At 48.3% G+C, this 26,528-nt stretch overlaps 1 protein-coding gene across 1 annotated transcript in view; it reads left to right on the top strand.

Annotated features, from left to right (window-relative positions):
- LOC111949707 (signal-induced proliferation-associated 1-like protein 3) overlaps positions 1 to 26,528 on the top strand; it is a 108,951-nt gene that overhangs the window by 54,627 nt on the left and 27,796 nt on the right. The window contains 12 exon segments of the mRNA XM_070433986.1: positions 1,176 to 2,862; positions 4,336 to 4,466; positions 6,622 to 6,810; positions 7,008 to 7,182; positions 7,615 to 7,718; positions 11,186 to 11,343; positions 11,433 to 12,015; positions 12,387 to 12,485; positions 12,563 to 12,742; positions 15,884 to 16,007; positions 16,010 to 16,124; positions 25,808 to 25,984. Coding sequence (XP_070290087.1) covers positions 1,404 to 2,862; positions 4,336 to 4,466; positions 6,622 to 6,810; positions 7,008 to 7,182; positions 7,615 to 7,718; positions 11,186 to 11,343; positions 11,433 to 12,015; positions 12,387 to 12,485; positions 12,563 to 12,742; positions 15,884 to 16,007; positions 16,010 to 16,124; positions 25,808 to 25,984 — 3,494 coding nt within the window. The 5' untranslated portion in view covers positions 1,176 to 1,403.

Here is a 26,528-nt window from a genome sequence, read left to right on the forward strand (position 1 = left end):
TATGTGTGGAAGCCTGGAGAACGTGTTTATGTTAATTAACGGTCAATTACCGTAAGACCGGCAGTTATTCGCTGGACGATCACCGGCTGACAAAATGTCAGCCCTAGGAAGAACCCCCGTATCTTTGTAGTGACTGGGTGTATTGATACCCCCATCCAAAGTGTAATGAATCATTTCACTATGCTCAAAAGGGACATTCAATGTCTGCCCTTCTTTGTGAGGCATTGGAAAACCTCCCTGGTCTTTGTGGTGGAATCTGTGTTTGAAATTCACTGCTCGACTGAGGGGACCGTACAATTATCTGTATGTGTGGAGTACATGTTAAGCATTTTTACAGCACACAGTGAGTCCATGCAACTTATTATGTGACTTGTTAAGCACATCTTTACTCTAGGCTTGCCATAACAAAGGGTTTGAATACTTATTGACACACGATATTTCAGCTTTTCATTTGTATTAATTTGTAATTAGGCCAGTGACGACGACAATTTAATTTGAATCCATTTTAAATTCAGGCTGTAACACAACAAAATGTGGAAAAAGTCAAGGGGTGTGAATAGTTTCTGTGAAGGCACTGTATATTTATCAACGCCCCCCGGCCTAAGTACCAGCTGATAGGGGGAGCAAAATGAGGAAACATACTGCTGTCAGTTAAATTAGCTGAACGATTACACTGCAGCAGCAACCTGTGTGTGTGTGTGTATGTGAATATCCAGTCAGATGATATATTTTCTTTATGATCAACAAGTGCTGTTTAGCTAGGATTGTAAATGGYCTAGTGCTTTYAGCATGGCTTTATGATGCAGGAGTTTGATTTGGTGTTATGAAAATTGATAGTGTGTGTGTATTGCTGCTGAATATGACACTAGTATGATAACCCAGGCATTCTGAAGATTAGTCTCAACAGGAGAAATCCTCTGTCCAAATCCCCTTGCCCTTGCCTTAATCGCTCTCTTTCGTTCTTAATCATGCTCTCTCACATTCTAGTACAGATGAGTTGCTGTAGTCATCGTTTTCGTGGTGTCATTGCATTGAGTAGGAGGGGTGAATCTTGGTCAGTGTATGTTAGTGTTTGGGTGTGCATGTTCAAAAACAGTGTATTACTGTATGCCATGTGTGCATGTTGTTTTATTGTGGTCGTCAGCATATCAATGTGTGTTTTGTCTCCTCCCCAGATCTGCCCAGAGCCTGAGAGAAGAGAGACAGCCTACTGTGTAGCTGGGCCTATGACCAGCAGTGTCCCACCCTCCCATTGAAAGCGATGTGTGTGGGAGGTGGAGGCCGCAGCATCAGCAGAGTGTGTGTGGGGCTCCTCTCCCTCTCCCCTACTCCACACTCTGGCCTGGGATGCCAGCTCCCTGCCCCCCTGCCTGCTGTCCTGCCCTGAGCTTTCCTGGGGCGCCATGAACACCTACAGAGATCGAGGGGTCACCTGCACCTCCTCAGACCTGCTGGAGAGGGGCGGAGGGGGAGGGCCTGGGTCCCTCCTCACACAACATGCCGCCTTCCACCTCACCCCCAACGGCCACATTGCCCCCTCTGATCCAGCCACCCAATCCCGTGTCTCCGTTCCCAAGATGGGTGTCCGCGCCCGTATTGCTGAGTGGCCGCCGCGCCATGCGCAATCAAGGGAGTCGCTCCTGGAGAACGGGCAAGGCGGTAATCACCATGGAGACGACCCCTCCACAACGACCGCATCTTTCCCCATCTCGGAGGTCGGGCTGGTGAGGGGAGGAGTGGCTCGTTTACCAAGGCGACGCACGAAGGACGTGGAGTTCCGTGGTGGGTACGGAGGTGAAAGAGGGTCTCCCGCAGGCCTGCGTGCCTTCCCCCCGTTACGGCAGCGCTCCAACAGCGAGGTGACTCTGAGCGAGCAGGACGAGAACGAGGTGGAAGGTCGTGGAGGTGCTAATCTGTTCCGGGAGTACGGCAGCACCTCCTCCATCGACGTGCAGGGCATCCCCGAGCAGAGCTTCTTTGACATGCTCAGCCAGTTCCACCAGGAGAGGCCCGACCAGCGCAGCACTGCCCCCGGACGGCTGGGGGAGCTACTGTACACCCCCAACTCCCCTCCCTCGGCACCCCTCCCCACGGGCCACTCCCCCACGCCCACATCCCGGGGGGAGGATGGAGGGATGGGGAGGTCAGAGAACAGGGTGAGGAAGAAGAGTGGGGGGACAGAGTCGTCTCTGGGGACGTCCTCTCTGTTCCGGAAGCTCCGCAGCTCCAGCAGAGGGGAGCTGGACAGAGGGGATGCGTGGGAGGACGGGGGAGGCCGTAACTCTACAGATACCCCCTACAAACCCTGGGTGTGCCCCAAGAGCTTTGTCCACTACGACGCCCAGAGCATCCTGTTTGACCTCAATGAGGCGGCTGCTCGGCGCGCCTATGTAGCCAAGCGGAGGAACACTGCCACCGGGGCATCGGCGGCCTCAGTCTCCCTGGCTGTGTCACAGTCCTCAACTCTGAGTGGGTTGGACGCTACCTACTCCAGCATTGAGGACCTGACGCTAGGCCTCGACCCCAGCGCGCCCACACCCTCCCTGGGCATGGACCCTCTGGACGCCCCCCCCGGAGGCCCCAACTCCAGTCCGCTCCTCCTCAGTTGCCCCCACTTCCGCAACGAGACGGGGGGCCACGGGGAGCGCAACGTCAGCTTCCTGAGCTCCTCGGCCGAGCGGGGAGGGGAGGGGGGCGCGGGTGACATGGCGAGGGGCAGCCTTCGGCGTAGCAACGCCAGTGTGTCGGTGGTGGAGGTGCCCATAGAGCAGCAAGTCACCAGAATGGACAGGCTGAAACTCTATAGCATCGAGCACGTGGACCTGGGGGCGCGCTACTACCGAGACTACTTCCACGGGAAAGGTAACAACTGATCTGATCTTGCCACTCAATCCAGCCTAACTACTTTTACTGTAACTACTCACAAAAGTCTAGCGTATCACTAGTGTTTCCACTGGCGGTACTCTCTCCTCCTCCATCCAGCTGTCCCTGTACGGGCAGCCAACCTGGCAGCGGTCCCAGAGGATAGCGTGTACCTGCCTCTTGTCTGTTGGCAAACTGAGTTTGTAGCTCAGAGAAGAATTAGCTTAATCCCACACACACACGTTTTCCTTTCTGCCCCTGCACATTAATCCAGTCCCCCCCCAATCCTACAGAACAGCTGTGTGTGTATGTGCTTGCGTGCTCCCAGAATTCCCTCTCTAGGCCCTGGAAAAATAGATAGCTGCCCCCAAGGACTAAATCATCTGGTAAGAGCCTAATTAGAGACAGATGTTGTCAGGGTTTGTGACGCCTGCAACCACAGAGATGAAGGTTACCGCTCCAAAAATACTACTGCCTGTCCCCCTGAACGCTGCGTGGAACGCGAGACTGCTCCAGAGCAGTAACTGTGATGCCCTGCGTGCATGTCAAAAAGCCTCACCCAGAAAGCTGACATTTTATACTGCAAGACAAAGCTGGAATGCTAAACATTGCTGAGCCTCTTCAACTATGCAGGGACGAAACAAGTTTGAAAACGTAAAGTTCTTGAGTTTCTTCCTCCACTCACAAATAGAAGTCGCTCACAGTTTGAGGAGTAGGCCGTTACTGTATCATGTGGAAATGTTTACAGTCTTTTACTTCAGGAATGTGTCTTATCAGAGATTCCCACTTATTCATCAAACTTTAGATAAGCAGATGGGCTACTCAGTCTTCAGTCTGTCACACACTTATAATGAAATGTAATAAAATGTCCCGTGGAATGTTCTGATTATGAAACCAACCTTTCTGGCCACGATAGGCCTATATCACGCAAAGCAATAAGGCTAGTACGTCAATGCAAGCGATTGTATCGTTGTGGATTAAATAACAAATATAATTGAGTTTAGTCATTTGTAGATTCTTATTGTGTTCTCTACTCTACCGCTCTGAAGGTTACTCAAGCACGTGACTTCACCTGAAAGAGTCAAATCTGTACTGAACAAGCCGTGCCGCCGCACCACAGGCTCAGCTGTGCAATCTTTGTCTGTCATTTGTAGCTCTAATCGATGTCCTCAGGTTCCTTGATGAGCTGATTAATTCAACGTGTAATTGAAAATGTATTGAATCCACATGCATACAAGCACTGCAAGCGCTGTTGTTATCGCGCTCTTCAACGTAGCATATCTCTTCTCTTTCCCTCCTCCGCTCTGAGCCTGTTCTCTCGCTCTCTCCTTTCACTCTCAACCCCCTACTTTCCCTCCTCCATTTTTCCATGTCCAAAGGATGTTATTACAATGATCAATACACGTGTTCAACAGTACCAAAGGCATGTCCAGGCATGTTGTGAATACACTCTGTCCCCGTGTGTCACTGCAGAGCACTCTAACTACTTTGGGACGGACGAGAAGCTGGGTCCGGTGGCTGTGAGTATCCGCAGGGAGAAACTGGACGACACTAAAGACCTGAAGGACCAGTACCAGTACCGCATCATCGCCAGAACCAGTGAGGTACTAACACCCACCCCACCTCCCACTACCTGCCTACGCACAGCTAGAGGGAACACTGAGTAGGCTGAATACTGATGATGCCATGATATGTGTGTTTGAATAGGCAGAGTGTGTGTGTGTGGGAGTTTTGTGTTTTTTTGAACGCTGTTATTTATGCCTGGATCTGACCTCAGTGAGTCCCCACGGACCATGTTGGCTCCACATACACTACCTTCTCGCTCCACACCTTCCCCTCGCTCCATTACCTTCCCTTCTCCCTCCAATCTCTCCATTCTCTACCAGTGGAAATTTCCACCTGACCAGGCCCTGCTCAGAACAGCCAAGCCAAACACTGCCCCGGCCCTGGTCCGCTGGTAGGCCTCTCTCCACTAATACCCCACCTAGTGATATGTCAAACCTCCTCATCCAAGCAAAGATGTAGCCTCAAACTAAATTCTTCCGTTGCTCTGTTGTTCGCTACATACTTTAGTCTGAGACTGCCGTCGTTTGAAGTCGTTTGTGGTGAAGAGGGGCGTTGTACAAAACAAAGTCCTCAGCAATTTGGATCGTCGCTAACCAATCAAGAGTATCAAAGCCAATGACACATTTTCAAACCTCCGCTTTACCCTTGGCTGTTCTGGCTCTGGCCCTACCCATCAGTTTCTGGACCAATTCGGCCCATTCGGCGAAGTGTCGTGGAGGTACTCGGATCCAGACTCATTGCGGAGAAGAAACGAACGTCCGTTGGCATGTCGTAGCGTTTGGCCGGAGAAAGGAGTCTGGGTAGCCAGACAAGCAAAGATGTGCTCTGATTGGATCACCACCCCTTCAGCCCTGGGACAGGGCATTCTCTATGATTGGCCCAAATACCCGCCCAGCTTTACCAAAGTCCTTTTTAGTAGGTTATAAACAAGTGTGGGCAGGGTTTACGTACTAGGGCACCACCAGAAGCACTGAAATATTCACGTGGAAAACTACATAAGCAATACAGGCCATGATTTTTTTTAGGGCACTCGAGTCCATGTATACCTGGCACTACCTTTCCTGCACACACAGGTTCTCTCATACTCTGCGACTGATTTGAAAGATTGACTTCCACTGCACAAATAGCGAGCCTAATAGACTGGGTGTACATAGCGTTTCTGCATGCACCCTGTCTAATACATGTGCTTCCCAATAGTGACCAGTGAGTCCTGTGGCCGTGCCCCTCTGGTTGGCTGCTGCCCTCCCTCGTGTTGTTTTTAGCTGGATTACATGGCTGCCTGGCCTCATCACCTTAGCCCCTATGGAACAATGGGCCGCTCCACCGCCTGTGTCTACAGAGCTCAGCTCACACAGACACTCCACTCAGGCCTGCCCTTGGTTCCCACAGAGAGAGAGCGAAAGAACGCTCACAACCCCTCCCTCCCTCCTCCCATACTCTCTAATTGAAGTCTGAACGATGCTGACACAGCATGCTGTAACCACACGATACACACTCAGTCACACACATCTGCGTGCACACACACACACATTCTTACACATAACCCACAAAGGCCCCAGATTGGCTCAGTCAGTCACTGCTGGATGCCAACATAGGGTTTCCCACCCTGCCTCTCAGGGGGAGAGATGGAGTGGAGGCACTTGTCAGAGGTTAGAGGTCACCGGGGGAAACACGGTATTAATAGTTAGACGACAAGTTATTGGCAACTATTGGCTCTGCATTTGATTAAACCACTTATGGAGTCCATTGTCAAGAGTAGCTCTATATTGTGCCGGAAGGCAATCTGAATAGCTGGAATTTAACATGCACTGTTTAGGGGTTTCTTTTCCGCCACGCCAAACCCTTGATTTCGTTAAGGTGAAGCACTCTCTCGCCCCGTCTAGCTCCTCAGCAGTGTGTTGCAGTTTTAATGAAGCACGGTGCCGTAGTCTCTGAGTACATTGAATAACGTACAGCTCTCTCAGCGCCTGAGATTATTATAGCCCCGCTGTCTGGAAACACCCCGAGTACAGATTGCAGATATCCACCGGCTGAAGACATCTGTCCTATTTCTCAATGTCTCAACAATTTTTTTTTTTTTTTTACTTCCAGAGACATAGATGTGAGAACGTTCTCTTCAAGTTTATGAACAATAAAGTACATCTCGTGTGTTTTTTTACATCTCTAATGAGTTCAATGTCCTCTTGTCTGTAGCTGGTGACGCTGCGGGGATCCATACTGGAGGATGCGGTGACCTCCACGGGGAGGCACGGCACGGTGCGTGGTCTCCCCCTAAAGGAGGTGCTGGAGCAGGTGGTCCCGGAGCTCAGTGTGTCCTGCCTGCGCCTGGCTCTCAGCACGCCCAAGGTCACCGAGCAGCTCCTCAAACTGGACGAACAGGGGGTGAGTCTAGCGGGGTCACGGTCTCAGGCGCGAGTTCTATGATATCTCCGTGCGTCTGTCTCAGTCTTACGTCACCTCTGATACCACCACCAACAGTTACAGTCATAAACGCTAGATGGGCGTGTCTCTGTTTGAGCCAGGGGCGCGGCATCCGCGTGTGAATGCCCTCTAATATTTGTTTCTTCTCCGGTTTATAGCTGAGTCAGAAGCACAAGGTGGGAGTGCTGCTGTGTCGGGCAGGGCAGAGCACCGAAGAGGAGATGTATAACAATGAAGAGGCCACGCCCGCCTTCTCGGCCTTCATGGACCTGCTAGGGGAGCAGGTGTGCCTCCGAGGCTTCACCAACTATGCCGCCCAGCTGGACACCAAGAGTACGTGTCTGTGTGTGAGGGGGGTGCGTAGTAGGGCGTTCGTTCGCCTGTGACTGCGCGTGCCTAATGTCAGAACAGAGTTTTCTGCATGCCTTCCTGACCTTGCAGTCATAGAATGATCGACCTAAAGGGTGTGAACACGGAGTAAAATGAGCGATTCCTGTCAAACGGTGCATGAATATAAAAACTGTGTTGCTACATAACTGCCTACTGAAGTCAAAACGTTTAGGGAAAAAAGAGTTTGAGTTATGTGGTTTCCTGAAACAGTATTGTAATTCTCTACGGACTACGGCTTTTGATGTGGCCCTCTCTTTCCATTGTGTCCCTTCATTTGTGGAGTTCATGCCCTGGTGCTGAACTGGGACTGGATAACGCAATATTAACCGTGTGTTTGCCTGTGCGTGTTTGTTTCTCTCTCTCGGTTTCCCCCAGCTGACTCGACGGGCACCCACTCCCTGTACACCACCTACCAGGGCTATGAGGTCATGTTCCACGTGTCCACCATGCTGCCCTACATGCCCAACAACCCCCAGCAGGTGAGACCAACATACACCCAGCACGGTCTACCACAGCCCAACCCAGACACCTTCATGCCTACAAGATAGGATTCAGCCTGCCTCTTCAGCTGCCCTTCTATCTAGTATTGTTGTCTGGTCAATCCCACAGGTGTAGTTACAGAGGTTCACGAAGGGTTAAATATTTTGTGTATGTGGTTTGTTGTAGCGCCGTTCTATAGTTTGTCTGGCTCGGACATGGACAATTAGAGCTGCCCATGAAATAGAACTTCTCTCTTGCCCCGCTCCCTCGCTTCTCTTTTAGAGTGTTGTTCCTCTTCCATTCTGTGTGTCTGTAGTATTTTTATGGAGTCTTTGTTCTCTTTGAATGGGCTTTTCGGTCCTCTCTCTCATAACTGGTTCAAAGCTGGGTGGGGCTCAGTCTCTAGGTTTTGAGAGACTATTTTTCCCTTTCTGCTTTAAATAACGCTGCCTTGCTACATATCCCTCAGGGCGTTGTGTTAACGGTGTGTCTGTGTCAGTTGTTAAACTAGGAATTTTTGTGTGTGCGCGCGCGTGTATGTTTAAATTGTTGGCTCAAGTGTTTGCATGAGAACTTAATGTGGGTCATATAAACCCCACGAGTGTACTTATGTTTGTAATGTGCTGCTAAAAGTATTTATGTTCGTTGAATACATGCCAACTGTACAGTCACTGTTGCTAGCACATACGTTTGGTCATGTAGTGTATGTGGACACCCGCTCGTCGAACATCTCATTCCAAAATCACGGGCATTGTTATGGAGTTGGTCCCCCCCTTTGCTGCTTTAATAGCCTGCACTCTTCTGGGAAGGTTTTCCACTAGATGTTGTAACATTGCTGCGGGGACTTGCTTCCATTCAGCCACAAGAGCATTAGTGCGGTCGGGCACTGATGTTGGGTGATTAGGCCTGGCTCGCAGTCGTCGTTCCAATTCATTCCAAAGGTGTTCGGTGGGGTTGAGGTCAGGGCTCTGTGCAGCCCAGTTCTTCCACATCGATTTCCACAAACCATTTCTGTATGGACCTTGCTTTGTGCATGGGGGCATTGTCATGCTGAAACAGGAAATGGCCTTCCCCAAACTGTTGCCACAAAGTCGGAAGCACAGAATTGTCTAGAATGTCATTGTATGCTGTAGCATTTAAGATTTCCCTCCACTGGAACTAAGGGGCCTAGCCCGAACCATTAAAAACAGCCCCAGACCATTATTCCTCCTCCACCAAACTTTACAGTTAGCACTATGCATTGAGGCAGGTAGCGTTCTCCTGGCAACCGCCAAACCCAGATTCGTCCGTCGGACTGCCAGATGGTGAAGCGTGATTCATCACTCCAGAGAATGGCGCCGAGCTTTACACGACTCCAGCCGACGCTTGGCATTGCGCATTGTATTGTTGCATAGGCTTGTGTGCAGCTGCTCAGCCATGGAAACCCATTTCATGAAGCTCCCGACGAACAGTTATTGTGCTGACGTTGCTTCCAGAGGCAGCTTGGAACTCGGTAGTGAGTGTTGCAACTGAGGACAGAAGATTTTTTATGAGCTATGCGCTTCAGCACTCGCCGGTCCTGTTCTGTGAGCTTGTCTGGCCTACTACTTCGCGGCTGAGCCGTTGTTGCTCCTCGACGTTTCCCACTTCCCAATAACAGCACTTGACCGGGGCAGCTCTAGCAGGACAGACATTGAACCAACTGTTGGAAAGTTAGCATCCTATGATGGTGCCACGTTGAAAGCCACTGAGCTCTTCTGTAAGGCCATTCTACTGCCAGTGTTTGTCTATGGAGATAGCATGGCTTAGTGCTCGGTTTTATACACCTGTCAGCAACAGGTGTGGCTGAAATAGCCAAATTCACTAATTTGAAGGGGTGTTCCACATACTTTTGTATATATAGTGTAGGCTTGCTAATAGTTGCTAATACATACAACTGTTGCTAAAAGTATTTTAACAGCAGCCTATGTATGTGAATGGGTAGGTTATGAAAACTCAGTTTAAGCTATAGCAACAGAGATTCCAAGGCTATCACTGTTAATGAAAATTGGTTCTCAGTTGACCAACCTGGTTAATTAAATAACGAGTTCAATGAATAAAATATAAAGGATGTATGAATGGGTTACGCCGAAGACGGTTTCAGTGTGAAGATGGGCAGAAACTGCTTCTATAATAGAAATCCCCGGGCACACTTGAAGGCGATGTCATGGCGACATTAGCTAGCGTCATGCGCAAAAATACAGTCATGTCGTGCCGAACTGCGCATGTGCAGACCGTCAAATGAAAGGGAGTCCTTCGATATAAAGTTTTTTTTATGTACATGTCACTTTCACGAGGTTGTGGTAATGACAGGTTCAGCTACTTAAGACATTGGCTCGAATCTAGGTTTTGCCTTAAGGACACATTTTTCACTTCTCTGTCTGCCAAACCCCCTGTCTGGTGTGTCAAGTCTGCTTCCGGATGCATTCCCAAAAGTATTGTGACGTTGCGCCTCTGGGTTTGAAAACCCTGTGGTTACGCTATATGTATACGTGTCCCTGACTGTGAACTACTTTTATAAGAGTGTGAGTGTGTAAACGGCACAATGGGAGAGAGTAGATGACTGTTCAGCACACTGACTCCATCCAGAGGCTCAAAGGCAACAGCAGCAACGTTTTTTTACTTCCGCCACGCAACCTCTAGGTGTCAGTGTTGATCACCAATAAACCCTCACTCTGAGAGCGGGACGGAAAGGAGAGAGGGAGAGCTGCTAAGTCAGTCGATATAGAGTAATGTTATGTGCCAGAGAGAGGAGGGGAGTCAAAAAGAGAGAGCCGAAGAGGTGACTGTGATTTAAGAGAGGACGTGGAGAGGAGAGCAGGCTCTCCAGTACATTCGGACTGCAGGAGCCTCTGTCAGTTGCCAGTCTGTCAGAACTGGTGTCTCAGGCATACAGAGCTCCAGCAGCACCCCCTAGTGTGTGTTTAAGCTTTATGCTGTCTTATGTAATTGACACTTTCACACTGCTGCAGAGAGAGAGGGTGGGCGAGCACCGCAATGGACACGGTATGTATTCTGTTACTGTGTGACTGACATTCACACATACTCAATCGAATGTAGCATTGCATAAAGATCTGCTTGTTAGCCTCAGCAGTTCTCTCACTGCCTATATCTGTACCCCAATCTCAGACCTACATCCGCGTGGACTGGGACCAATCTGTATCTCTCTCGCTCGGTCTCTCGCTGACTTTTCCCGAACAATATACTGGGGCGATAGTGAGTCAAGTGAGCCCGTGTGCCAATTCTGGCTCACTCATGTTAATTTGTGCTTGGTCTGTCTCCCCCGCTCACTCTCCTCCCCTCCCTCTGCTTCTGTTTGTCTCCTGCCCCTGCCAACTCTGTGTCCTTACCTCCACCCTCGCTCGGACTCCTTTCTGTCTCCCTCTTTCACACGTTCCTTTTTGCTGCTCTCTCACACCCCCCTCCCCCTCTGCTTTTTCTCCCTCAGCTCTTGAGGAAGAGGCACATAGGGAACGACATCGTCACAATAATCTTCCAGGAGCCGGGAGCGCTGCCCTTCACCCCTCAGAACRTCCGCTCCCACTTCCAGCACGTGTTCGTCATTGTCCGCGTGCACAACCCCTGCTCCGACGACGCCTGCTACAGGTGGGGGGGGGGGGCACCAACTCTCACCATGGTATCCATTATGCTGTTATTGGTCGGTTGTTCATTGTTGTTTTTTCTCCTCTCCTCAGTGTGGCTGTGACGCGTATGAATGACGTACCTTCCTTCGGCCCGCCCATCCCCAGCGGGGTGACGTTCCGCGGCCCTGAAGCCTTCCGCAACTTCCTCTTGGCCAAGGTCATCAATGCAGAGAGCGCCGCGCACAAGTCTGAGAAGTTCCACACCATGGCCACGCGCACGCGACAGGAGTACCTCAGAGACTTAGCCGAGAACTGTGTGAGCAGTACGCCGCTCGACTCCGCGGGCAAACTAAACAACCTCATCTCTCTAGCGTCGAAGAAGAGAGAGCGGGCGCGGGCGAGAGACGGGGCAGAGTTGGGAGCGGCCGGGGCGGTGGCGTGGAGGGTGCTGGCCCAGGACTTCAGTGGCGGCGGGACGGAGATCTCCTGCGCTCTGGGCGTGTCGGCAGAGTACATCCTCCTGGCAGACTGCAACACCAAGGAAGTGGTGTTCAACTGCTTCTGCGCCGACGTGATCGGCTGGACGCCGGAGAGGCTGGCGCTGAAGATCTTCTACGGGAGAGGAGACCACATCGCCGTCAGAGTCCCAGAGGGCTTTGCTCAGGACATCAGGGAAGTGGTGCAGAGGTTAAAGGTGAGTGGGCAGAGGTCACAGAGCTGGGGAAGTTAACCAGAGGTATGGTGGCGTAAGAGGCAGGGAAGAGTTCAACTGGATTTTTTTGTGGAAGAAATAGCCTGGGTACCACCTCTCTACATTGTTGCGAAAGACAATTAAACGTTTGCTGAAACACACAGGCACCCAGGCTAAGATGACTATGATTCTTGCCAAGAGGAGGCACAACACTCATACTGAAACTAAAAATCTATGAAAATAGTATGTTTGGCTGTTGTTGTATGGCAGTATAATTATGGATTTAATGATGGATTTAAAACCACCAGCCTTTCGAAGCCCTTTTATTTGCTGAAAGCCCCTAAGCTCTTCCCCCTCCCTCCCTCTCTCCCCAGGCGCTGACGGTGGGCTGTGAGACGGTGGATATGACTCTGAGGAGGAACGGCCTGGGACAGCTGGGGTTCCACGTCAGTCTGGACGGCACCGTGGCTGAGGTACTTTCCCCATACTTTATAAAACATGTTTTATAAAGTAAAATTGAATTGACAGTACGATTATTTTTTTCAATTAGGTGGAGGAGTATGGCTTCGCCTGGCAGGCAGGGCTGAGGCAGGGCAGCCGGCTGGTGGAGATCTGCAAGGTTGCCGCGGTAACCCTGACACACGAGCAGATGATCGACCTACTGAGGACGTCTGTCACCGTTAAAGTGGTGATCATACCCCCCTACGAGGAGGGAGGGCCCCGCAGGTGTGTGTGTGTGTGTGTGCGCACGTTTGAGTGTGTGTATGTGAAAATGAACGCGTTTGTGTGTTAGCTGTCAAAGCATCATCCTGCCTCTAAGGATGTGTTGTAGAGAGAGAAGACTCACAACACACAGCAACACCAACAGAGCTGAGATGCTGGCCAGACGTCTCTGTTCTGAGGAGAGTTTTGAGTGGGTGTGTGTGAAAGGGAGAGAGGCGAAGAGGCACATGGTGTGGGCTTGGTGAAAGAGGAGAGGGAAAGAAAGAGACAGATGGAAGGAAGCAACAATCAATAGAATGAATCGTGTCCTTTCAAGCTTTCTTATTCCCCGTCTCTCGTTCTGTCCATCAAGGCCTGTGTTTTTCCCTCAGCCTCTCACTCTTTTTCTCTCTTTCTCTCTSTCGCTATCTCCCCTTCACCCATCTCCGTTCCTCTCAACCTTTCATCTGAGTATGGGCCTTGAGTACAGTGGGCTAATGAGGCTCTATTAAATACTGTGGGTTTGAATGTTACTGAGATGAATACGCACTGACGACACAGTGTGACTAGTCTCTACTCGATATATAGCCCAGCTTGGCGGTGTCCCAAATGGCACCCTTTTCCGTATTTAGTGCACTGCTTTTGAAGGGCCCTGGTTTAAAGTAGTGCACTATACAGGGAATAGGGTGTCATTTGGGACGCAACCCCGAGTGTGCTGCTCCGTAGTCGGTCACAAGTAGCAGGATGTCTGTTCTTGATTGAGTTGGGGGTTGCTAAATACAGTAATTGTGCTGCCGGGGCTGTGTGATTGCACCGTGGTTGGATTTCTTTAATGTGTAAGGCAGTTTAATTGCATGACTGAAACCCCTTTGATACACACACACACACACACACACACGCTCACTTCTCCACACACACTACGTAATTAGTCTTGTATTTCACTCTTTCTGTTCCGCCCTCTCTCTTTCCCCCCCCTCTCTCTCTCTCACACTCGTTTGATATAGTGTACCGGGACAACAGATTGCATGAGATTAAGGCCCGGAATCTGCAGAAAGAGGGCAAATAAATAAATAAAAAGAGGCGATTTAATTAAAAATGCATGCTCCGTGCTAATGAAAAGGGTAGAAAAGGAGGGAGAGAGGTAGTGTGTGTGTACAGTAGGATAGCCGGCATAGAGGAGCTTGAATGGGAAGACATGTCTGAACACCTCTCAGGTGGGAGAAGCCAAGTGGGAGGGAGAGGGAAAGAGCTGGCTTCACTTTCTCCTCTGTCTCTCCCCCTCCCTGTGTGAGAGAGAGAGAGCTCCCCAGCTGTCAGGCCGGCCATTGCGATGGAGCGGTCTCTGGAAGTGGGCACTGGTGTATTCTCTCTCGAAGGTTGGTACTCTGGTGTGTGTGCATCGCGCGTGTTCTTATCCAGTGTGTGTGTGAGGGTTGTTTTCGTGACTTGACATTGGCAGTCGTATTCGTGCGTTTGTGTGTGATCTAGGTTTTTCCTTCCAAGGTTGGTTAGTACACTCACTGGTATATGTGTGAGAGTGATAGAGAGACCATCATTCTACTCATGCAATGTCTCCTGGTATCTTTCATACCGACAGTGCATGTGATGTTGCGTTGTCCCCTGTGTGTTTGTGTGTGTGTGCTCTGTTTCTCTTAGCCTGCAGTGGTAGTAGTGGTGTGTTTGCTTTAGAAAACAAACAAACAAACAGTCTTGGGCTTAGTGTGGCCAGGCCAGTGTGATTGAGCTTAATCCAGGTCAAATAGTACGGGACAGATCACACGCTGGACAATCTGCTCCTGTCCAGCTCTCCTTTGATTCTTTGTTCCTCCACTCCTCTTCTTGTCCGTTACCTAGGCTATATTCAGATTTTCTGTCACTTTTTCCACTTCTCATCCCTTTTCCTTGTCCTCGAATTTATTCATTTTTCCTTTTCTTCCCTTTTTACCCCCCCTTTCTTTCTCCTCTCTTCTCTTCCCTCCTCTCCTCGTCTCTATTTTCCCTCTCCTCCTTTCACTAGTCTGTCCCTCTCCTCCTCTCTCCTCTCCCGCCGTGTTGCAGTGATGTACATGGTCTGGTGTCTGAGGCAGCCTTTGCTGTGGCGGTGTGTGATGCCTCTTTAACCTCCAATAATAGACTTTACCATGAAATAGTGATGAAGGATGAAAGATGCATGTGCCGTTTCTGCTCAAGGCTTTAGTGAGGATGTTGAGAGGGTGAGTATGTTGCGCAGGTGCCCGGGTTAAAAAGGGATCTATTGCTATTGACCACCCCACTGAAACTGATGTTGGTCATTATTGCCTCATTATTGCATCATTGAGTGTGTTCCTTTTGGGTTTGCTCGAGGTTTTCAATGTGCACTTCATTGTATGTGGTAGTGCAGTGACTACTCGAAAGGTCCACGTCATGACTGTTATCGGGGGAAGTCGAAGTAAAGCCTGATATCTCACGGGATCTCATGAAAGTATTTAACTAGAGCGAACTAGGCTTAAACGGCCATTTCCACATGCCTTGCGTGTATAAAGTCAATGCAAGTTGACACATCTAGGCTCCGTACACGCGAATAAAAGGCTGACGGAGAGTATCGTTATGAGATTGGGGGTTTATCTTGTGTTCCTGCCCAAATGAATACTTCAGCGACAACTGGGTGACTAAAAAGGTCAGGGCTTGGATTCTATCTGTGCGCGTGCTCATAGACACACTCACACACTTGACCGAGGCCTCACAGTAGGGGATAGAGTCCCCCCCACCCCACCCCTTTTCCATCCTGAGGTATCAAGGGAGCTCATTAGTGCTTGTGTGTGAGCTGTTGGAGGGGGATGCTGAGGGAGAGTATGGAGGAGTTCAGGGTTTTCACCTGCTCAGCTTAAGTTCAGCTTGAGTTCGACTGCAGCTCCCGTGAGCGAGGTGGACCTCTTATCTGAGTGCTGTAGTTTGTGTGTGTGTGTGTGTGTGTGTGTGTGTGTGTGTGTGTGTGTGTGTGTGTGGTGTGTGGTGTGGTGTGTGTGTTGTGTGTGTGTGTGTGTGTGTGTGTAGCACAGCTATTTTGTAAGCAACTATGACATCTTTTCAGTTGTTGTCTGGTGTTAGTGTGTAGTCTTCTATGTGAAGGGGGTAGTCTTGCATACAACTGCAGTAGTACGGACTCTCCATTCCCCCTCTCTGTCTGTAGGGCTGTACAGAGGAGTATGAGATGAAGACAATGGAGCAGAAGCCAGAGTCTGAGCCGTGGCAGCAGGGTACCGGCCTCCCCGCACCCTGTCTTGCGCTGGCACCGCCCCGGCCCTCCGGGCCTGCACAGCGCCCCACCCTCAGCGTTGGACCCCTATGCCCCCCACCACCCAATCCCGCTCACACAAAGCCATGGTCATGCACATCCCATACAGGGAGGCCCAGCATCTCTCCAACAAGAGGTGAGACACTGGTGTATTTGTGTGTGTGATTGTTTGCCTTGGGCTTAGACACTGGTGTAGTTGTCCTGTTTTGCTTCAGTCTTGAGTTTTTATTTTTTATTTTTTTATTTCACCTTTATTTAACCAGGTAGGCTAGTTGAGAACAAGTTCTCATTTGCAACTGCGACTGGCCAAGATAAAGCATAGCAGTGTGAACAGACAACACAGAGTTAACATGGAGTAAACAATAAACAAGTCAATAACATGGTAGAAAAAAAGAAATCTATATACATGTGTGCAAAAGGCATGAGGTAGGCAATAAATCGAATAATTACAATTTAGCAGATTAACACTGGAGTGATAAATCATCAGATGATCATGTGCAAGAAGAGATACTGGTGTGCAAAAGAGCGAAAAGTAAATAAATAAAAGCAGTATGGGGGGTGAGGTAGGTAATTGGGTGGGTATTTTACAGATGGACTATGTACAGCTGCAGCGATCGGTTAGCTGCTCGGATAGCAGATTTTTAAAGTTGTTGAGGGAGATAAAAGTCCTCAACTTCAGAGATTTTTGCAATTCGTTCCAGTCGCAGGCAGCAGAGAACTGGAAGGAAAGGCGTCCAAATGAGGTTTTAGCTTTAGGGATGATCAGTGAGATACACCTGCTGGAGCGCGTGCTGCGGGTGGGTGTAGCCATCGTGACCAGTGAACTGAGATAAGGCGGCACTTTACCTAGCATAGCCTTGTAGATGACCTGGAGCCAGTGGGTCTGACGACGAACATGTAGCGAGGGCCAGCCGACTAGGGCATCAGGTCGCAGTGGTGGGTCGTATAAGGTGCTTTAGTAACAAAACGAATGGCACTGTGATAAACTGCATCCAGTTTGCTGAGTAGAGTGTTGGAAGCTATTTTGTAGATGACATCGCCGAAGTCGAGGATCGGCAGGATAGTCAGTTTTACTAGGGTAAGTTTTGGCGCGTGAGTGAAGAGGCTTTGTTGCGGAATAGAAAGCCGATTCTTGATTTTATTTTGGATTGGAGATGTTTGATATGAGTCTGGAAGGAGAGTTTGCAGTTAGCCAGACACCTAGGTACTTATAGATGTCACATATTCTAGGTCGGAACCGTCCAGGGTGGTGATGCTAGTCGGGCGTGCGGGTGCAGGCAGCGAACGGTTGAAAAGCATGCATTTGGTTTTACTAGCGCTTTAAGAGCAGTTGGAGGCGCAAGGAGAGTGTTGTATGCATTGAAGCTCGTTTGGAGGTAGATAGCACAGTGTCCAAGGAAGGGCCGGAAGTATATAGAATGGTGTCGTCTGCGTAGAGGTGGATCAGGGACTGCCCGCAGCAAGAGCAACATCATTGATGTATACAGAGAAAAGAGTCGGCCCGAGAATTGAACCTGTGGTACCCCCATAGAGACTGCCAGAGGACCGGACAACATGCCCTCCGATTTGACACACTGAACTCTGTCTGCAAAGTAGTTGGTGAACCAGGCAAGGCAGTCATTAGAAAAACCGAGGCTACTGAGTCTGCCGATAAGAATATGGTGATTGACAGAGTCGAAGCCTTGGCCAGGTCGATGAAGACGGCTGCACAGTAATGTCTTTTATCGATGGCGGTTATGATGTCGTTTAGTACCTGAGCGTGGCTGAGGTGCACCGTGACCGGCTCGGAAACCGGATTGCACAAGCGGAGAGGTACGGTGGGATTCGAGATGGTCAGTGATCTGTTGTTGACTTGGCTTTCGAAGACTTAGATAGGCAGGGCAGGATGGATATAGCTGTAACAGTTTGGGTCCAGGGTGCTCTCCCCTTTGAAGAGGGGGATGCCCGCGGCAGCTTTCCAATCCTTGGGGATCTCAGATGATACGAAGGAGAGGTTTAACAGGCTGGTAATAGGGGGTGCGACAATGGCGGCGGACAGTTTCAGAAATAGGGGGTCCAGATTGTCAAGCCAGCTGATTTGTATGGTCCAGGTTTTCCAGCTCTTTCAGAACATGCTATCTGGATTTGGGTAAAGGAGACGCTGGGGAGGCTTGGGCGAGTAGCAGCGGGGGGGCGGGGCTGTTGGCCAAGGTTGGAGTCGCCAGGAGGAAGGCATGGCCAGCCATTGAGAAATGCTTGTTGAAGTCTTCGATTATCACGGATTTATCGGTGGTGACCGTGTTACTAGCCTCAGTGCAGTGGCAGCTGGGAGGAGGTGCTCTTGTTCTCCATGGACTTTACAGTATCCCAGAACTTTTTGGAGTTAGAGCTACAGGATGCGAATTTCTGCTTGAAAAAGCTGGCCTTTGCTTTCCTGACTGACTGCGTGTATTGGTTCCTGACTCCTGAACAGTTGCATATCGCGGGGCTCTTCGATGCTATTGCAGTTCGCCACAGGATGTTTTTGTGCTGGTCGAGGGCAGTCAGGTCTGGAGTGAACCAAGGGCTATATCTGTTCTTGGTTCTGCATTTTTTGAACGGAGCATGCTTGTCTAATATGGTGAGGAAGTAACATTTAAAGAATGACCAGGCATCCTCAACTGACGGGATAAGGTCAATATCCTCCAGGGTCCCGGGCCAGGTCGTTAGAAAGGCCTGCTCGCAGAAGTGTTTTAGGAGCGTTTGACAGTGATGAGGGGTGGTCGTTTGACCGCGGACCCGTGGCGGATACAGGCAATGAGGCAGTGATCGCTGAGATCTTGATTGAAGACAGCAGAGGTGTATTTGGAGGGCAGGTTGGTCAGGATAATGTCTATTAGGGTGCCATGTTTCCGGATTTAGGGTTGTACCTGGTGGTTTCCTTGATGATTTGTGGTGAGATTGAGGGCATCAAGCTTGGATTGTAGGACTGCCGGGTGTTAAGCATATCCCAGTTTAGGTCACCTAACAGAACAAACTCTGAAGCTAGATGGGGAGCGATCAATTCACAGATGGTGTCCAGGGCACAGCTGGGAGCTGAGGGGGTCGGTAGCAGGCGGCAACAGTGAGAGACTTATTTCTGGAGAGATTAATTTTTAAAATTAGAAGTTCGAACTGTTTGGGCATAGACCTGGAAAGTATGACAGAACTTGCAGGTCTCTCTGCAGTAGATTGCAACTCCTCCCCCTTTGGCAGTTCTATCTTGACGGAAAGTGTTATAGTTGGGTATGAAAATCTCAGAATTTTTGGTGCCTCCTAAGCCAGGATTCGGACACGGCAAGCATCAGGATTGGCAGAGTGTGCTAAAGCGGTGAGTAAGGCAAACTTAGGGAGGAGGCTTCTGATGTTGACATGCATGAGGCCAAGGCTTTTTCGATCGCAGAAGTCAACAATGAGGGTGACTGGGGACATGCAGGGCCTGGGTTTACCTCCACATCACCCGAGGAACAGAGGAGGAGTAGTAGGATGAGGGTGCGGCTAAGGCTATCAAAACTGGTCGCCTAGAGCATTGGGCAAAGAATAAAAGGAGCAGATTTATGGGCGTGGTAGAATAGATTCTGGGCATAATGTGCAGACAGGGGTTGGAGGGGCGCGGGTACAGCGGAGGCAAGCCCAGGCACTGGGTGATGATAAGAGAAGGTTGTATCTCTGGACATGCTGGTCTCAATGGTGAGGTCACCGCATGTGTGGGGGTGGACAAGGGGGATTCAGAGGTACGGAGAGTGGACTACAGGGTCCATTGCAAACCAAAACAATGACAATGAAAACTAGCCGAACACAGTATGCAAGGCATATTGATATTTGAGAGAGACATACAATAAGGCATAAAGTGATTGCTAGGTCTTGATTGGGAGAGCTAGCTAAAACAACAGGTAAGAATACAGCAGCAATAACAGGGTGCTAGTCTAACACAGCAACAACAGGTAAAAAATGGCGATGACTAGGCAGAGAGGGTCGGATAACTACACCCAGATCCTGAGTTAAGCACAGAGCCGACAGATATAGACACAAATAAACAGAATGGAGTACCGTGAATTAATGGACAGTCAAGCATGCATCAGCTATGTAGCCAAGTGATCATAGTGTCCAGGGGGCAGCCGTAGATGGAGCAGAGGAGGCCTCCACTAAGCTAGGCACGCGGCGTTTAAAGTTAGTAGCCCGGGGGGTGGTCTGCTCAGACGGAGGGGGTCTGCTCAGACGTGGTTGTGTCGACAGAGAATCCAAGCCAGATGGTGATGGCGAAAGAGAGGTTGTGAATTGTAGAATTGTGTTTGCTAACTGGTGCTAGCTTCGTGGCAGTGGCAGTGGCGCTAGCTCTTCAGCTAGCCGGCAGATGGGCCTAGCTCGAGGCTAGCTCAAGGCTAACTGGTGCTTGCTTCGGGACAGAGGTGTTAGCCAGTAGTAGCCACTCGGTTGCAGCTAGCTAGCTGTGATGATACGGTGGGTGATCCTATGCTAATGACTTGCTGTCATTCTCATAAATGCTTCGACGATGAGGTTATTCTTATAATAACGTAAAGCGGGACAAAAAATAGCATGGTTTGGGCGATTTTATAGGAAATGTAACCCATACAATGGTCCTTTTGGAGGAAGGATTGTTTATGTATTTTACATTTGTATCTAAAAGCATATTTGAGAAATAATTAACCAAAGATGGCATTTTTATTACATTTTGGGCTACCCAGGCCTTTTAAGACTCCAGTGTTTTCATCTGTAGGTGCTACAAAGCAAAAATGTGTATTATGAAGCTTTACATTGCTCTTTAATATGAGTAGTATTTTAATTTCTATATAAAAAGATAGATATACAGTTGAAGTCGGAAGTTTACATACACCTTAGCCAAATATATTTAAACTCAGTTTTTCACAATTCCTGACATTTTAATCCTAGTAAAAATTCTGTGTCTTTGGTCAGTTAGGATCACCACTTTATTTTAAGAATGTGAAATGTCAGAATAATAGTAGAGAGAAGGATTTATTTCAGCTTTTATGTCTTTCATCACATTCCCAGTGGGTCAGAAGTTTACATACACTCAATTAGTATTTGGCATTGCCTTTAAATTGTTTAACTTGGGTCAAATGTTTCAGGTAGCCTTCCACAAGCTTCCCACAATAAGTTGGGTGAATTTTGGCCCATATAACTGAGTCAGGTTTGTAGGCCTCCTTGCTCGCACACCCTTTTTCAGTTCTGCCCACAAATKTTATATGGGATTGAGGTCAGGGCTTTGTGATGGCCACTCCAATACCTTGACTTTGTTGTCCTTAAGCCATTTTGCCACAACTTTGGAAGTATGCTTAGGGTCATTGTCCATTTGGAAGACCCATTAGCGACCAAGCTTTAACTTCCTGACAGATGTCTTGAGATGTTGCTTCAATATATCCACATATTTGTCCTGCCTCATGATGCCATCTATTTTTGGGAAATGCACCAGTCCTTCCTGCAGCAAAGCACCCCCACAACATGATGCTGCCATCCCTGTGCTTCACGGTTGGGATGCTGTTCTTCGGCTTGCAAGCCTCCCCCTTTTTCCTCCAAACATAACGATGGTCATTATGGCCAAACAGTTCTATTTTTGTTTCATCAGACCAGAGGACATTTCTCCAAAAAGTACGATCTTTGTCCCCATGTGCAGTTGCAAACCGTAGTCTTGCTTTTTAATGGCGGTTTTGGAGCAGTGGCTTCTTCCTTGCTGAGTGGCATTACAGGTTATGTCGATATATGACTTGTTTTACTGGGGATATAGATAATCTATGTGCCTGTTTCCTCCAGGATCTTCACAAGGTCCTTTGCTGTTTTTCTGGGATTGATTTGCATTTTTCGCACCAAAGTATGTTCATCACTAGGAGACAGAACGCGTCTCCTTCCTGAGCGGTATAACAGCTTCTTGGTCCCATGGTGTTTATACTTGCGTACTATTGTTTGTACAGATGAACGTGGTACCTTCAGGCGTTTGGAAATTGCTCCCAAGGATGAACCAGACTTGTGGAGGTCTACAATATTTTTTCTGAGGTCTTGGCTGATTTATTTTGATTTTCCCATGATGTAAAGCAAAGAGGCACTGAGTTTGAAGGTAGGCCTTGAAATACATCTACAGGTACACCTCCAATTGACTCAAATGATGTCAATTAGCCTTTCAGAAGCTTCTAAAGCCATTACATAATTGTCTGGAATTTTTAAGCTGTTTAAAGGCACAGTCACAGTAAACTTCTGACCCACTGGAATTGTGATACAGTGAATGATAAGTGAAATAATCTATCTGTAAACAATTGTTGGAAAAATGACTTGTGTGATGAACAAAGTAGATGTCCTAACCGACTTGCCAAAACTATAGTTTGTTAACAAGGAATTTGTGGAGTGCTTGAAAAACAAGTGTTAATGACTTCAACCTAAGTGTATGTAAACTTCTGACTTCAACTGTATATATAGTACCAGTCAAAAGTTTGGACACCTACTCATTCAAGGGTTTTTCTTTATTTTTACTATTTTCTACATTGTAGAATAGTAGTGAAGACATCAAAACTAGGAAATAACACATATGGAATCCTGTAGTAACCAAAAACGTTTTGAGATTCTTCAAAGTAGCCACCCTTTGCCTTGATGACAGCTTTGCACACTCTTGGCATTCTCTCAACCAGCTTCATGAGGTTGTCACCTGGAATGCATTTCAATTAACAGGTGTGCCTTGTTAAAAGTTAATTTAATGCGTTTGAGCCAATCAGTTGTGTTGTGACAAGGTAGGGGTGATATACAGATTTTTAAAAAGATCAAGTCTGTATTATGGCAAGAACAGCTCAAATAAGCAAAGAGAAACGACAGTCTACCATTGCTTTAAGACATGAAGGTCAGTCAATCCGGAAAATGTCAAGAACTACACCTTTTTTCAAGTGCAGTCGCAAAAACCATCAAGCGCTATGATGAAACTGGCTCTAATGAGGACTGCCACAGGAAAGGAATACCCAGAGTTACGTCTGCTGCAGAGGATAAGTTCATTAGTGTTACCAGCCTCAGAAATTGCAGCCCAAATAAATGCTTCACAGAGTTCAAGTAACAGACACATCTCAACATCAACTGTTCAGAGGAGACTGCGTGAATAAGGCCTTCATGGTTGAATTGCTGGAAAGAAACCACTATTAAAGGACACCAATTAGAAGAGACTTGCTTGGGCCAAGAAACACGAGCAATGGACATTAGACCGGTGGAATATGTCCTTTGGTCTGGAGTCCAAATTGGAGACTTTTGGTTCCAACCGCCATGTCTTTGTGAAATGCGGTGTGGGTGAATGGATGATCTCCGCATTTGTATTTCCCACCGTAAAGCATGAAGGAGTAGGTGTTAAGGTGTGGGGGTGCTTTGCTGGTAACACTGTCTGTGATTTATTTAGAATTCAAGGCACACTTAACCAGCATGGCTACCATAGCATTCTGCAGCGATACGCCATCCCATCTGGTTTGGGCTTAGTGGGACTATCATCTGTTTTCCTACAAGACAATGACCCAACACACCTCCAGGCTGTGTAAGGGCTATTTTACCATGAAGAAGAGTGATGTAGTGCTGTATCAGATGACCTGACCTCAACCAAATTGAGATGGTTTGAGTTGAGTTGAACCACAGAGTGAAGGAAAAGCAGCCAACAAGTGCTCAGCATATGTGGGAACTCCTTCAAGACTGTTGGAAAAGCATTCCAGTTGAAGCTGGTTGAGAGAATGCCAAGAGTTTGCAAAGGGTGGCTATTTGAAGAATCCCGAATATTAAATCTGTTTTGATTTGTTTAACAATTTTTTGGTTACTGCATGATTCCATATGTGTTATTTCATAGTTTTGATGTCTTCGCTATTATTCTACAAAGAAAAACCCTTGAATGAGTAGGTGTTCTAAAACTTTTGACCGGTAGTGTATATACACAAATATTTTGTGGATTTGGCAAATGTTTCAATATGTTGTTGAACATGATATACTCTACGGGCATATCAAAGTTTCAGAGTGGGATCTCTGCTAGTTTGAAAGTTATGGCATGTTTCATAGAGAAATTGGCATAGAAGGCAATGTAACCAATCACAGCCCTTTTACTTGTGTCATTGCACATCCTGCAAATCACCAGCAGAGGGTGACCATTTTGAATCCATTTTCACGTTCACTGTGTTGCTAATGCTTGCAAATAGGATCTTAACTCTAAAAGTAACAGCGATCCCACTCTTGAACTTTGATATGCCCATAAACCAGGGCTCGAAAGTGAGAACAGTTTGGTCGCATATATTTTGCTGTGTGACTGGGAGTTTTATTTTGGGAGCACTGTGGAACTATGTAAAAAATCTCCCAGATAATAATTGTCATAATGTTAAGGCTTCGATGTATCGTTGTTTCCAAGTTCCCTAGAGAAACCATCGAGTGCAGATTTGTTAGTGTCATGGTCTCATCTGACCACAACACTTTCACCCAGTTGTCCTCTGAATCATTCAGATATTCATTGGCAAACTTCAGACGGGCATGTATATGTGCTTTCTTGAGCAGGGGGACCTTGCGGGCGCTGCAGGATTTCAGTCCTTCACGGCGTAGTGTGTTACCAATTGTTTTCTTGGTGACTGTGGTCCCAGCTGCCTTGAGATCATTGACAAGATCCTCCCGTGTAGTTCTGGGCTGATTCCACACCGTTCTCATGATCATTGCAACTCCACGAGGTGAGATCTTGCATGGAGCCCCAGGCCGAGGGAGATTGAAAGTTCTTTTGTGTTTCTTCCATTTGCGAATAATCGCACCAACTGTTGTCACCTCACCAAGCTGTTTGGCGATGGTCTTGTAGCCCATTCCAGCCTTGTGTATGTCTACAATCTTATCCCTGACATCCTTGGAGAGCTCTTTGGTCTTGGCCATGCTGGAGAGTTTGGAATCTGATTGATTGATTGCTTCTGTGGACAGGTGTCTTTTAAACAGGTAACAAGCTGAGATTAGGAGCACTCCCTTTAAGAGTGTGCTCCTAATCTCAGCTCGTTACCTGTATAAAAGACACCTGGGAGGCAGAAATCTTTCTGATTGAGAGGGGGTCAAATACTTATTTCCCTCATTAAAATGCAAATCAAGGCAACAGGCGCTTTCCCCTGTTGCCTCCTCCATCCTCCAAATCCCACCAACATCAGCCACCTCAGAGCGCAACTGGTCCTTGTTTGGGAACACACACACCAAAGCACGCAACAGGCTAATCAATACAAGGGTTGAAAAATTGGTGGCCATCCCCAGTCAAATTGGATTTTTTTTGAGCCTGACAATGGGCCATCCTCAACAAGGTTAGAAAGTGACAGTGAAGATAAGCCCTCAGTCTGATGTTCAAGAGGTGGACATTGAGGAGGTCCAGGGAGAAGACATGGAAGCCTGAGAGGAAGACAACCAAAGCTTAGTTTGTAGACTATCATTTTACAGATGTATGTTGAAAACGTTTTTGGGAGATGCTATGGATCATTGGGGATCATTCAATATTCACTTTTTGTTGTTCAGTGAAATAAACCCATGTGAAGTCAACTCATTTAAATAAAGTTCAATTCGTAACTAAGAAAAATTAATTTTTTTTGGAAGGATTTAATCATTTGCCATTATGTCTAACTTATGTTTCTGTCTCCATATGATATGGTAAATATATCCATTTAAAAAAAACATCTACATTTAAATGGTATTAATATTAATTTGCATATATTTCCGTTAATTCACATATATTCCGGTTAATTCCCACGGAAAGTTTCACCTCTGAATATTCCCCAAAATGTGCAACCCTACTTGTTATTAATCTTTGCTGTCCCGCTGTGCTCCCTGCAGGCCGGTGAGCTTTCCTGAGAACCACTACAGCCTGTCCCCAGCGGGAGGCGACAGAGTGCTGCCCTACAGGAACCCCTCAGCCAGCTTCTCCTCCCCCTCTGGCTTGGGGGGCATGGCGGCCCTGGGTGGCCCCATACTCAGCGGGCCCTTCGTACGCTACAAACCCTCACCTGACAGGTCAGTCGGCAGAAATGTTAGTGTCTTTGTGTGGTGAGGTGGGTTAATGTCTTTGTGTGGAGAGGTGGGTTAGTGTCTTTGTGTGGTGAGGTGGGTTAGTGTCTTTGTGTGGTGAGGTGGGTTAGTGTCTTTGTGTGGTGAGGTGGGTTAGTGTCTGCTTTGTTTGGTTGTGGCGGAGGTGGGCGGTTCAGTGGCTTTAGTGATCCGTGCTGTGTGTGTGGCGGAGGTGGGTTAAAGATAGGGCTTTGTGTTGTGATCGGCCCGAGGTGGGGTAGTGCGCTTTGTTGTGTGTGGCGGAGGTGGCGTCGTAGGGCTTTGTGTGTCTGTGCGGAGGGTGGCGTTGTGGCTTTGTTGTGTGTGTGGCGGTGGGTTTAATGGCTGTTGTGTGTGTCTGGCCGAGGTACTGTTGTAGCAGGGCTTTGTGTCGCTGTGGGGGCGGGTGGGGTTAGTGGCTTTGTAATGTATGTTGTGGGAGCGTGCTTTGTTGCTCGTAGTTGGCGAGGTGGGTTAGTGGCTTGTGTGTGTTGGCGAGCGTGGCGAGTTA

The sequence above is a fragment of the Salvelinus sp. IW2-2015 genome, linkage group LG22, assembly GCF_002910315.2.
Source record: "Salvelinus sp. IW2-2015 linkage group LG22, ASM291031v2, whole genome shotgun sequence".
Lineage (NCBI taxonomy): Eukaryota > Metazoa > Chordata > Actinopteri > Salmoniformes > Salmonidae > Salvelinus > Salvelinus sp. IW2-2015.